The sequence below is a fragment of the Nicotiana tomentosiformis genome, chromosome 3 (genome assembly GCF_000390325.3).
Source record: "Nicotiana tomentosiformis chromosome 3, ASM39032v3, whole genome shotgun sequence".
Lineage (NCBI taxonomy): Eukaryota > Viridiplantae > Streptophyta > Magnoliopsida > Solanales > Solanaceae > Nicotiana > Nicotiana tomentosiformis.
In genome coordinates this window covers 76,877,926-76,892,253 of record NC_090814.1, presented here as the reverse complement: position 1 = coordinate 76,892,253, position 14,328 = coordinate 76,877,926, and the positions used below count along the sequence as shown (strand labels likewise).

At 34.5% G+C, this 14,328-nt stretch overlaps 1 protein-coding gene across 1 annotated transcript; it reads right to left on the bottom strand.

Annotated features, from left to right (window-relative positions):
• Positions 1–6,091: 6,091 nt before the first annotated feature.
• On the bottom strand, positions 6,092–8,077 carry LOC104120811 (PTI1-like tyrosine-protein kinase At3g15890). Its single transcript, XM_009632653.3, has 4 exons — positions 7,806–8,077; positions 7,548–7,692; positions 7,140–7,402; positions 6,092–6,844 (listed from the first exon to the last, which is right to left on the bottom strand). The coding sequence occupies exons 1-4, from the start codon at positions 7,856–7,858 to the stop codon at positions 6,199–6,201; spliced, it is 1,107 nt and encodes a 368-aa protein (XP_009630948.1). The 5' UTR covers positions 7,859–8,077; the 3' UTR covers positions 6,092–6,198.
• Positions 8,078–14,328: the final 6,251 nt, after the last annotated feature.

Here is a 14,328-nt window from a genome sequence, read left to right as displayed (position 1 = left end):
GGTTGCTTATGAGCTTGCCTTGCCTCCCAGTCTAGCAGGAGTTCATTCAGTATTCCATGTTTCTATGCTCTGAAAGTATCACGGCGATCCGTCTCACGTGTTGGATTTCAGCTCAGTCCAGTTGGACAAGGATTTATCTTATGTTGAAGAGCCGGTGGCGATCTTAGATTGGCAGGTTCGAAAGCTGAGGCCGAAGAATATTGCTTCTGTGAAGGTTCAGTGGAGGGGTCAACCGGTCGAGGAGGCGACTTGGGAGACCGAGCATGTTATGCGTAGCCGTTATCCTTGTCTTTTCACCACTTCAGGTATGTCTCTATGCTCGTTCGAGGACGAACGATTGTTTTAAGAGGGAGAGGATGTAATGACTCGGCCGATCGTTTTGAGTGTATTAGCCCAAATCCCCTATTTATTGCTTTCCCTATATCTATTTCTGCTTATGTGACTTGCCGGGAGGTTTTATTTTTGGTTTTGGAGTGTTTTGGGACACTAAGTCCCTAAAATGAAAGCTTAAGTCATAGGATTTTGACCGTAGTCGGAATTGTATGAAGACGACTACGGAATGGAGTTCCGTCAGTTCCGGTAGCTCAGTTGGGTGATTTTAGATTTAGGAGCGTGTCCGGATTGTGAATCTGAGGTTTGTAGCTAATTAGGCTTGGAATAGCGAAAGTCGAATTTTTTGAAAGTTTGACCGGGGGGATTACTTTTTGATCTTGGGGTCGGATTACGATTCCAGAAGTTGGAGTAGGTCCGTAATGTTGAATATGACTTGTGTGCAAAATTTGAGGCCAATCGGACGTAGTTTGGTATGATTCGGCATCGTTTGTAGAATTTAGAAATTTTGAAGTTCATTAAGTTTGGATTGGAGAGTGATTCGTGTTTTTGTTATTGTTTGACGTGTTTTGAGGGCTCAACTAAGTTCGTATAGTGTTTTAGGACTTGTTAGTTTATTTGGTTGAGGTCTCGGGGGCCTCGGGAGTGTTTCGGATGCTGAACGGTTTGAATTTGGACTTAGGCAAATGGCTGAAGGTTTTTGATATCTGATGGCTTCGCACCTACGGTAGGGAGACCACAGGTGCGTACTCGCACGTGCGGGTGAAGGAGCGCAGAATTGGGAGTGGAGGAGATGGCCAAGGGTCGCAGGTGTGAGGGAATTTCCGCATCTGCGAGCCCGCATATGCGCTTAAACCTCCGCAGATGCGGAGAGTAAGCTGGGGGGGAGGGAAGACCGCAGAAGCAGACCCTTGTCCATAGGTGCGCACACGCAGGTGTAACTTCTTGCTCGCAGATGCAGACCCAGTGCCTTAAGTCATTTCCGCACCTGTGAGAGAAATTCCGCAGGTGCGATAGTATGTCCGCAGATGCGGAAGAACTGGGCAGAAAATGGAATTTCGAGAGTTTGATTCCCATTTCGATTTTGGGACTTTGAGAGCTCAGTGTGAGGCGAGTTTTCGAGGTGTCTTCGATAAGATTATTGGGGTAAGTGATTCTAACTCGGATTGGACTATATTTCATGAATCTATTACTGTTTTCATCATCTAATTAGGGATTTGAATATTAAATTTGGGGGAAAATGGTAGAAACTTCATAGGCTAAAATTTTGAGTTTTGGAAGGTGATTTGAGGTTGGATTCGAGTAATTTTTATATGATCGGACTCGTGAGTGGATGGGTGTTCATATTTTGTGAATTTTGTCGGATTTTGAGACGTGGGCCCGGGGAGCGGGTTGAACCTATTTCAGATTTTGGCTTATAATTTCATATTTTTCTTGTGGAATTGATTCTTTTAGCCTATATTAATTATATTGTACTGCTTGTGGCTAGATTCGGGGCATTTGGAGATTGATTCGAGGGGTAAAGGTATTACGGAGTAGGATTTTGCGCGGTTTGAGATAAGTAACAGTTTTAAATCCGGTCCTGAGGGTATAAAACCCCTGATTATTGGATTATGTGGGTATTTTGGAGGTGACACACATGCTAAGTGACGGGCGTGTGGGCGTGCACCGTGGAAATTGGCACTTGGTCAATTCCGTAAAAATATAAAATTGAATAACTTGTTGCTAGCTATATGCTCTCCCTGTGTTATAGAAATTTGATTGCAAATCATGTTAAAAATCATGCTTAGGCTATGTGATGATACTGTTAGGGGCCGCAGAGGTCGCGTACTTGTTGAATTAATTGCTAATTATTGTCTTGTACTGAGTCATGGTTTTACTTGCGTATCATATCTCAGTCTCTTCTTGATTCTTGTTGATATATTATGTTATCTTTGTTTGGGCAGATCTTTGTGATTTTCGAGAGCCCGAGAGACTAAAGAGGTTGATGACTGAGTGAGGCCGAGGGCCTGTCTGTGAGGTATTGATGTTATGGCACGTGAGTTGTCCGTGCGGTTCCACATATTGATACTGTAGCACGTGAGTTGTCCGTGCGAATATATCGCTTGGGCTGAAAGGAGCCCCCCGGATTCTGCACACCCCCGGTGAGCGCAGGTACCTATTGAGTGTGAGTACTGAGGGCTGAAAGTCGAGTGATTTGAGCTGTTGTGACGAGTTAAGTGACTGCTGCCCTGAGAGGCTGTACTTGCCTTTTCATTTGTTGATGCACTTAGTTGCTATCTGTCGTTGTTGTAAAATTCCTAAAAGATTTTATATCTGAATTACCTGAACTTTAAATGTATAAAACTGATTGGACTTAAACTGCCAGATGCGAAAACATGTCTATTCTTTGCTGGAATTATTGAAAATGAACTGTAATTGTATAGCTCGTCACTGCTTCTTAGTTCCGTATTTATTTCTGTTACTTGCTGAGTTGGTTGTGCTCATGCTACACCCTGCACTTCATGTGCAGATCCAGATGTGTTTGATCACGGAGGTCGTTGAGTTCGTGCGCAATCGAGTACCGGAGACTACGAGGTAGCTGCCGGCGTCCGCAGACCTTGTCTCTCCTTCTATGTTTTCTTTCTTTCCTGTATTGATACTTAGACACTATTTTTATTAGACTGGATATCTAGATGCTCATGACTTGGTGACACCCCGATGTTTGGGGCTATCTTTCCGCATTTTATTTTGAATTCAACTCTGATTTCTTTTTTTTTTTTCTAGTATGAAAAAGCTTTGAATTATGCTTTTTATGAAATATTGAAGTATTTTGAAAGGTCGGTTTGCCTAGTACCATCGATAGGCGCTATCACAACAGATTAGAGTTTTGTGTCGTGACAAACTTTTACGTGCTCACGTAAGATAACGTGATTATACACTAGTCATGCTAAATTTTCGTGGTCATTTCCAATTTTCATCTTTAATGACTCCTGGACACTAGATTGATGTGTGAGTCTTCAGTTACTCAAGAAGGCAAGATGGAGAGGACCAAATTAACTATATTAAGAAGAGTCTGATTTAGTAGGAATACATGAATTCATATATATTTCATAGTATCCAACGGGTTTCCTTTTTAATTGGATTGGTCAAGTTTCTTTAAAGGCCAAAAGTGCTTCTTTTTTTTTTCAAAGTATTTTTTTTCCATAATTTAAGGTGTTTGGTCAAGTTTTTTTTAGGCAAAAAAGTGCTTTTGGGAAGAAACAGAAACACTTTCTTAGAAACAGAAAAAAATAGATTCTTCCTAAAAGCAGAAGCAGAAGCAGTTTTGACTTTTTTTCTTATCAAAAATACCCTTAACAAAATATATTATATATCAAAATAACCTTATTTTAAACCTAATACTTAGGATATTAATGCATAAGTATATCTTCTTATTTTTAGGATATCTTTCTAATATATAGTGACTTTAGGGGTGAATATTTAAAGTACTTTTATATTTTATTTTTATATTTTATTTAAATAAAATAAAAAGATTTAATTATTATCTTTAATAATAAATTTTTGAGATTATTTATTTACTTATAATATTAACTATTAAGTAAATCTATCATGTCCTTATTCGTAATTTTATACTTAAAAGCACTTATTTAAAAGCTTGGGCAAACACAAATTATTACTCAAAAGTGTTTTTCAGAATGATTAGTAAAACACAAATTGCTTCTCTCCAAAAATATTTTTTCCAAAAGCACTTTTAAAAAAAAAGCACTTCTCAAAATAAGCTGATTTTTCCATCTCGGTAAAACAGACTATTAGAAACGGAAGAGCAACCTGTCATCTAATAACCTCAATGCCTTCTATTAATTTGAGTTGAATGCTATAAGACATTTTAAAATTATCCAAAACAGAAACTCCCTCCATTTTATATGATATTGCCTTTTTATATTCGAAATCCCTTAATCTTAATAGTCTCATATTCTTATTTGCACCTTAATAACATGCCTTTAGGTGAATTGGCATAACATATTGAAGGTCATATTAGATCCCAATGGTGTTTTTGTCATCCACCCTCATATTGTCTGGTGTTCTGACCTTAGGCGCCAATATATTATGAATGTAGAGCTAGTAGTTAATAACATCTTTCCTTTTGAAATAAATAATATAAGTAGTAGTGAGGTTAGCAGAGGTGGTCCGGGATTTAAACTTTATGGACTATGAGATTAACTTTTAAGATTTTTAATATTAGACCCGTAATATTTTTAAAATTATGATTTCATATTTATTATTTTTATTATTTTAATAAATTTTTATATTTTGTATTAAAAATTATGAATTCAATTGAACCATCGCTAGAACACTACATCCCCTCGGAGGTCAGGCCAACATGTCCAATTTTGTAAGAGCTCCACAGTGCGGGCATTTGGGCCAGGGGCCTTCCATTTCTTCATATGGAAAAGAGCCTTTTGCTGGAGTTTTAGAGCCTGATCCCGAGGTGGTCTAAAGTTCCAAATTGAAGCATGTTTCGGATGTTGAGTTGTTTTCTGATCCTGAAGTTCAGTTCGATTGGGAAGTATACTAGTGTAGGATAAAACTCTAGTAGTAATGCTGATTGCAAGTTCAATAAATATATGAATTTGAATTAAGAAGGATTGAGTTTTTGTCACCCTCTTGAAAAGATCATTTAATTACGGCATTAGACCAAGGTAATTTGGGAGATCAGGATGTTCCATTACTAGATAAGGTGAGTTACTCTTATAGTAAGCGCCCTCCACTTCCAACCAAGAGGTTGTGAGTTCGAGTCACCCCAAGAGCAATGTGAGAGTTCTTGGAGGGAAGAATGCCGAGTTTCTATTGGAAACAGCTTGTCTATCCCAGGGTAGGGGTAAGGTCTGCATACACACTACCCTCCCCAGACCCCACTAGTGAAATTATACTGAGTTATTGTTGTTGTTATAGGATGTTCCATTACTAGATGGTACTGGAACACTGAACCAAAATGATATTTATTTTATTCGTCACCCCACCATTTCATAAATATTACTTTCAAGAGAAACGAAGAGGACCGAAACACACTGTAAAGTGCTTACATCATATCGTAATTTGAGAATCCTTGCCGTCCTTTAATTATAAAATAGAAGGAACAATACCGTGTTCTAACTTAGATCTCCGAGAGTAGCTAGGAATTAGCAATCAATGCCTTTAATTAGTATAATAATAATATATAATATCCCTCACTACCTTTATTAATATGCCACTAGTTTTGTTAAAGACATGACTAAACTAATTAAAGGCATTGATTGCTTAATTAAATGACCTTTTCAGATCGTCTTGTTAGCAACTTACGTAACGCATCAGAAGCCGGCTGTGGAAATTGAATATATCTCAGATAAATTATGTATAGTAGAAGAAGAAATTAACAACTACAAACCAGCGAAAATGCAACTATAATAATACTACTAATAATAATAATACAATAATAATAATAATAATAATAATAATAATAATAATAATAATAATAATAATAATAATAATAATAAAGAAATTAATTATAACGTGAGTAGTATATATATGCTTGGATCTAATCCACCTATGTTATTATTATAAAAGCTGTTGACCACTGATCTTTGCAGAAATAGTTAATTTCTAGTATCGTCCTCTGTGGAAATGATGTACCATTTCTTTAATGATCAACATTCATGCAAATTCTAGCATAAGAGAAAAAAGTTTTCATGCCTATTGTTTTCAATCAACCGAATGAATGAAATCAGTGACTCCTCTTACCTTCAAAAGTACCAAATGAGGTAATTAACTTTCAATAATTAAGCACAAATACATCACACTAAAATATACAGTTCAATAATTCGGAACAATTGCAAGATTATTGGAAACTTATTTCCTCTTATTCGACTCCGAAATTGGTAATCTTGGCTTGGTTTTTTTCTTTGCATAATCTTCATAGTCAGTCTCAATATCATCAACATAGTCATCGTTCTCGTTGTCATCAACATCATTCTTCACTATTTTGATCTCTTTCTTCCTCTTTTCCACCCCACCCTTAAGCCAATCCACAACTTCTAACATACTTGGCCTGTTTTCAGGATTTCCATCAGTGCATTTCATTGCAATCAAGATTGTATTTTTCAATTGATCACGATTGAACTTTCCTTTGAGCCTAGGGTCAGCAATGTGATTAAAGTCACCCTTTTGGAGATATGGAAGTGCCCATTGCACAATGTCACGTTTAACACCATTAGGGAGTTTCTCTAAAGGTTTACGAGCACTAATTATCTCGAGAAGTAATATTCCAAAGCTATAGACATCACAACTCTCAGAGACTTTTCCCCACATGGCATATTCAGGTGCTAAATACCCTAGGGTTCCTTTAACCCTTGTTGTTAGATGAGTAACCCCATCAGGTATCAACTTAGCAAATCCAAAATCTGCGACTTTTGCTTGGAAATTTGAATCTAAGAGGACATTGCTTGCCTTTATGTCTCTATGTATGATATGGGGATTTGCTTCATGGTGCAAGTAACTACAAATTAAACAAAAAAACAAAAAAAAAACAATATGAGGCTGCAGGCCGCTCCATACATACATACGTACATACATACATATACACACATACACTATTCATCAAACTATTTCACCGGGGGAGTACTAGTTGGGAATAACTTTGTTGAAGAATAAGAGGCCTTCATTAGAAAAAGAGAGGCCGGCAAACAGAAGTATACAGAGACCAATTCCAATTCAGCATAACTTGATATTATTATCATTTGGGCAAGGATAACACGCGCAAATGGAGAAATGATTCAATTGAATGTACCTACCATAATCCCTCGGCAGATCCAATAGCAATTCTAATTCGTCGAGGCCAATCCAGAAGGCAATCAGCAGCAAGTTGGCCATGCAAATGGGTGATCAAGCTGTGATTAGGCATATAGTCATAAACTATAAGCCTTTCATCCTCGCCTGCATAAAATCCTCTTAAACCTAATAAATTCTTATGTCTCACCCTTCCAAGTATTTCCACTTCTATTGCAAATTCCATTTCTGCTTTTGCACTCATCGCCTTTAGCCTTTTAACTGCTATCTGAACAATTAAAGGGAAAAAAAATAAAGGAGAGATTTTTAATCCAAGAATAAAAAAGGGAACTAATTATTGAAACCTTAGTTTGACTACTTTAGAAAAAAGTTCCAAATAAATTAGGAAAAGGGAAAATGATAGACTTGATTGCCTCGATGCCTTTACTAGTTCGACCCCAATAAACACTTCCAAACCCTCCTTCACCAATTTTGTTATCATTATGGAAATTGTTTGTTGCGTTAACAAGCTCTTTTAATGTGTAAATATCCCATGGATAATCCCTGTTCTTCTGAGCACTGGATTCACGAGAAAGAAAGAAAATACTTGTAATTTTAACAAGGCTGAATTAAAGAAAAGTAAATCAAGCATAGGTAAGGAAGATACGAATATGTCAAGGTTGAGTAGATACCTGATCTCTGGTCTTTGTTCACCACCAAAGCAATTAAAACATCTCTTCAACATTATTTTTGGGAGAGAGAGAGAGAGAGAGGAGCACAAGGGAGATGGAATTGATGGAACCAGCAAGAAAATGGTGTAAATAAATGTTGAATATATCAATGCAAATTATGGAAAGAGTCCTAGAGAAGAGACAAAAGGCATTCTTGGAAGTCAAGGACTTGGTTTTAAATTAATAAAAACATGATGTTACATATTAGACAGAAATTAAAGCACTCAAATTTGTGAACTTCCGTATTTGATCTTTAAGTTCATATTTCTGTGCCTAAACTTTTTTAGGCTTTTATATATTGTGTAATAGGTCTTCTAGATGCTGCTTTTTTTTTTCTATTAAAATATTCTATGATGCTGATCTCATTAATTATGTTAATGGAAAACGACCCCTTCAAAGAATCATCTTAAACAATTAAGCTTAGCTATGGACTCGTCCAATTCAATCGGTTTAGACTCTAGTATTTAGTTTAGTTAATGTAATGTAAATATCTGTTTACTGAAATTGGATAAGGCTATTCCCAAACTGGCAAAGGTGATGAACTTGCTTCCGCTATCGATGTTCCTTGGATTTGAACCAAAGAAATGGACATTAATACCATTTGATGGGATCACTTAATCAAATTTTAATTATGTTACCTGAATGTATTAACTATCCCGCGTTTCAAATAATTCTTTTTTCTCCTCAATATTCATTTCGTGTAAATTGTCACGCTGCCTATTTGCTTTAAAATTGAGTATAAAAATGAAGCTTTAACTTGGAAGATGAAGATCTTTGGTAGTTTGCCTTAGAACTTCCCATTTTATTTAACACAAATATGAACAGTAAGAGTTAATGTACATTACTTTGTAATTTCATTTGGACGTACTCCCTTTGTCCAATGTATATGTAACTAGTATCATGCGGGAATTAGTCAGACTCCAAAAAATTTATATTTAACTATGATTTCTTTTCAAAATCCTCTTTAGTTAAAAAAGTATGATGTGTACAACCCTTTTAATATTTTTCTAACTATGTTAATTTTTATCTTTTTAACATTGATAAATAGTGTGAATTCACAATAATATAATACTTTGATGCCTAATATATGCTTAGAACGGAAATAGTAACACTTTTAGTCTAATCATAATTGTTTTGTTTTTAAGATATGAACAAAATGTATTAGCCCATTCTCTTCATCGTAATGGGCATTTAGTTGGAGTCTGTTATAGGCTTCAAGTGCTGAAAGGGCTTGCCCGTTTACAAGCGCTACAAGACGAGAACATATAGTCCATATATAATGTGGGCTGTACTATAGCAGGCCTACGACTAGGTCAATAGTAGCCAATAAAAAAGAAGGGAATCTTTGGCAAATACCCGGGTGGGAGAAAGTATTTAGGGGAATTACCTATGTCTATTTATAAGTAGCTTATTATAAAAATTGGTCAATTCATAAAATATTACTAATATTAACCAAATAGCTATTTATAGCCAAAAAAAGGCCAAATTTTTGTTCTCTTTTGAGTGTGTGTTATTAGAATAGATTGAGTACATCTTAATTATAAGGAGCTTGAATCCTAAATTTGGGATGATTTGGTGGAGTTTTGGGATAGTTTGAATTGAAAATTCGAAGTAGAATATGAGCATGAAAACAAAATAATATGTGTACTATTTGTGTATCACATATGTATCATATATTGTATCAAATATATATCCATGTATGTGATACATGTGACACAAAAGAATTTTTCGAACTTGATTTTAACTACAAATTTTGATAGCAAATCAGTCCAAATCACCTCCAACATATATTGACTCATCTATATATTTTCAATGAATTTCAACCGTGCCTATGGAAAAATGACCTTTTTTGTTTAGATTTTTGGAATCTCGTATATATATATTTTTGTATTTCATCACCTTATTTACTACCTCATCCAATGAAATTTATTTTTTGTCTTGCATCTAATGTTGCTAATCACACTTAAAAATATGAAAGGAGGTCTTTGTGTGTAATTCTTGGAGAGAAAGAACCGTATTTATTTGGGTTTTCAATTTTTATATGTGTTTGACTAGTTTTGCTAAGCTTATGATTAATGGCTAGAGGTTGGTAAGTTAGGACTTATTTAGGACATTTCTTTAAGATTACCAAGTATTTATCCGCGGGGTCCATGATGTTTTTTCCCTGCCCATTTTTTTTTTGTAGAAATGACACCAGGTAGCCGCTCTAAAAGGCAGCTATTTAAGAATTAGTCAGTGCGTCTTGAATTTTAGTTTTTCAGTTCAAATTTTTGGGATAAAATGTCATGAAGTTAAGGTTTTTAATTTAAAATTTCATGACAAAATAAGTGTTTACATCTATCTGTGCACTTGCCCTTATTATTTTTTGAAAAAGGGCCAAATATGTCCCTTTACTTTCAGATATTATCTATATTTAACCTTCGTTATACTATCCTGTCAAATTTACCCCTACCATCAACAAACTGTTAAAAATTACCCCTCAGTCCGTCAGGTGACCCAGAATCTCCCGAATCATTTTAATTTAGTCACTTATTCTCCTTCTTGATCCACTATTTTCAGAAATTACTATTTATGTGAATGCTAAAGGTACTAGACTATACATATTATTCATGGGCTTTTTAAATTACCAATGCCCATTTCTCTTCCTGTGATAATAAGTTTGGAATTTGTTTAAAATTTTATTTATTTTTCAACAATATACACGCCGTAAAATTTAATGGATCTATTTATTGTGTATTATATGCAGATGATCATCATGTATGTACACACACACACACACACACACACACACACACACACACACACACACACACACATATATATATATATATATATATATATATATATATATATATATATATATATATATATATATTGTCTGGTTAGTATAGAATAAGATCGACTAACTTAAGAGTGTACAATGCGTATGTATTTGATTAAAGCAAAGTTGAATTCGATAATGTAAAGTCTCTAAGGAAATTCAATTTCTATCACTAATACTTGCAAAGTCTCCATACCTTTGGTGCATCGAATTCATTAAAGTTGGAATGTTGTAAATACTTTTGGAATTTAGACAAGCTACCAAATTTAAATTCTTCAATTTACTATACTTTGTTTACTAAACGTTGTATTATTTTAATATTTCTTTCTCTTATTTTTTTCCTTTAAAAAACGTATAAATGCCAATTATTTCGAAAATAGTGGATCAAAAGAAGAAGAAGAAGTGACTTAATTAAAATAATTTGGGAGATTCTAGGTCACCTGACGGATTAAGGGGTAATTTTTAAAAGTTTGCTGATGGTAAGGGTAAATTTGGGCGGATAGTATAACGGATGGTAAATGTAGATAATATCCGAAAGTAGAGGGGTATATTTGGCCATTTCCATTATTTTTAATACCCTGTCAATGGCAACCAAATAAAGTCAAACTAAGCAACTAAACCAAGCTAAGCCAAGCCAAATCAAGTCAAGTCAAGCCAAGCTAATTCAAGCCAATTCAAGCCAAGCCAAAATCAAGTTAGGCTAAGCCAAATGGGTAAAAAAAATATTGGGATGGGTGGGTAGGTTGGGTAATTAGTTTTAATTGCGTATATATATTGTAACTAGTTTGCAAATGGGTAGAGAAGGGTAATTATTTTAAGCTCAATGGGTATTTTGCATAACTTGCTCAAAAAAACAAGGGAATCTTACGGAAATTTCTCAAATAAGTCCGAACTTAACAATTTATTGCCATTAATCATAGACTTCCCAAATTAGCCAAGCACATACAAAAATAGAAAACCCAACTAAATAAGGATTCTTTCTCTCCCAAAATCATATATATATATATATATATATATATATATATATATATATGCAAAAATAGACATTTTCCCCCTTTTTTCAATGGGTGAAATTCATTAAAAACATATAGATGAGTCAATATACACAATTTAAGGAAGATTGAAGGTGATTTGGTATCAAAATTCGTAGTTAAAGTCGAGTTTTAAAAATTTTTCTGCGACACATGTATCTCACACACAGGTATACATGTAATACACATTTGATACAAATAGGATACATGTGGATATACAAATGATACACAGTGTGATACACATATCATCTTTTTCCATGTTCATCTTTTATTTTGAGTTTTCAATTCAAACAACCTCAAAACTCTACTAAATCATCCCAAAACTGAGATTTAAATTCCTTAAAATGTATCTAATCTATTCAAACAACACCCACACAAAAGAAAGTAAAAAATTAATTTTTGTTTGGGTATAAATACCTAATTGGCAAATATTGGTATTATTTTATGAACTAGAAAACTCATCCGTGCTTCGCGCGATCGATAATAAGACTGCTAAACTCCGACTCTATTACATACGAATTTTCTCATATCATATTATTACATCCCAGTAAAATGCAGACATATGTTATATTTTTCTCGAAGTATTTTAGCAGATTAGTTGTTTCATTTAAGATAATATAGTTGATGATGGTTATATTTTTCCATTTACCTGAAATTAAATGATATACTAATGTCATAGTTTACAATAAATAAATATTCATTTTAGAACATAAAAGCCTTATACAATAATAATAACAACGGAGTAATTACTCTTTCTTTATATTCTATTATTGATAACGGAGTAATTTGGGTTAATTAAATGAGTAGTTAATTGTATTAAAATGACACAAAAGTATGAAAAAGAATGTACATAAAGGTCTAAGAGAGTGTTTGTTCACCTTTCCTAAGACCATTTCTATGACTCTTGGATGATGATGACGCCTATAGAGAGTTAAATATATTAGTACTACCTTTCAAGTTTGACCGGCTATCTCTAGCACTTTTGGCACTTCTTCCATTTCGTCAATCTACATTTATACTCAAATTTTAAAAATTTCAGCCTCTAAAGATGACACAAAATAATACTCTAGAATTTTGAGTTTTAAAAATCAATCCCTTGATAACATATTGACAGAATTTGTGATCTTAAAACTCTCTTGCTCAATAAAGGTGGATTTACATTAAAAAAGAAAGACTTTTATCTGATTTAAGAGATGCATGATTAAACTGAGAGCGAGAACATAAAGTGTATATATATAGTATCCTTTCAAATAGTGGAGTTGCTGCCCTAATCCTTAGCATCAGAACTCTGTGGCCTCTTTTGCTGCCACTGTCGTATTCAATCAATTGTTTTAACCTCCATCTTTTTTCAATGCCCTCACTCCTTCTATTTCCTTCCTTTGCTTGTCCTCCTCATTAGATGCAACTAATTTATAGCCATTGGCCAATACGTACATCAACAGTGCTTCTCAGTTCTCACTGCAAACTAAAAAAAGAAAAAAAAAAGAAAAATCTAAGTTTTTGGAAACAATTTGACAAAGAAAATATTATTTTTCGCAATCACATTTGTGCTCACATACAAACAAAAATTCAGCATAACTTGTGTTACACATATTCAATATTTCTTATTTTAACTAATAAAGAAATTAGCTATATAGCATTTGATACATTTGAATTTGAAATAGAAATCGTAATAATCAAATCCAAAACTATTGAAGAGAAGATAAATAGAACTTACCTTGATGAGAGCAAACTCTTGCTTGTTGAAAGTTCAAAAATTAAACCCTTTTAGTACAAAAAAGAATTATAGCATAAAACGTGGAAATAAAGGTTAAGAGTGATGGGGTCTATCTCATTCAAAAGCCAAAGTAATTATCACGACCAAATTCTCTCTCCGTAAGATGCCATGACGGCACCTAGTCTCTACAACTAGGTAAGCCTAACAAAAATGCGGAAATAAACAAATGGAAGGAAAACTTAACAACTAACTGCAATAGATAACTGATAACAATGCCGCTCGGTATGTACAATAACCAACACTCTAGTAATATACGGTATTTCCAAAACTCGGAATATCATAAGTCACAAGCTACAAGAAACTAGAATCTCTATACACCAGAGTCTAATAAAAGAAATACGGAAAGTAGATGACATAAAAGAGAATATAGGGGGATTCCGAGGTCTGCGGACGCGGCAGATATACCTTGAAGTCTCCGTACAACAGCAAGCACTCTCAGCTAGTAGCGGGGCTGATAAGAAATACCTGGATCTGCACACAAAATATGTGCAGAAGAGTAGCATGAGTACACCTCAACGGTACCCAGTAAGTGCCAAGCCTAACCTCGGTAGAGTAGTGACGAGGTCAGGTCCGGACCCTACTGGTATATAATAATAAGACAGATACTATAATAAACATGAAGTAAAATGGAGTAGACAACAACAAGTATTTACAAAGCAATAACAACACCGCACAATGATATAACAACAGGGGCGCTACCGAGATACCGTCTCGTAAATATACAGGTAGAACTTCCGAGGTACCGCCTCGTAGTCTCAAAAGTAAACACACAGTTCAAACCGATAAATACAACAATTAACAGCAAGAATTCTACAGTTAAGACTGATAAAGATTAAGGAAAATAGGAAATCAACT

Bases quoted from the DNA above. Each gene is read 5' to 3' on its own strand.
- LOC104120811 (XM_009632653.3), bottom strand. From the start codon at position 7,858: ATGTTGAAGAGATGTTTTAATTGCTTTGGTGGTGAACAAAGACCAGAG. The intron at 7,403-7,547 runs GCAATCAAGTCT...TTAATTGTTCAG, and splicing joins GAACTAGTAAAGGCATCGAG to ATAGCAGTTAAAAGGCTAAA. The intron at 6,845-7,139 runs GTAGGTACATTC...TTTAATTTGTAG, and splicing joins GGATCTGCCGAGGGATTATG to TTACTTGCACCATGAAGCAA.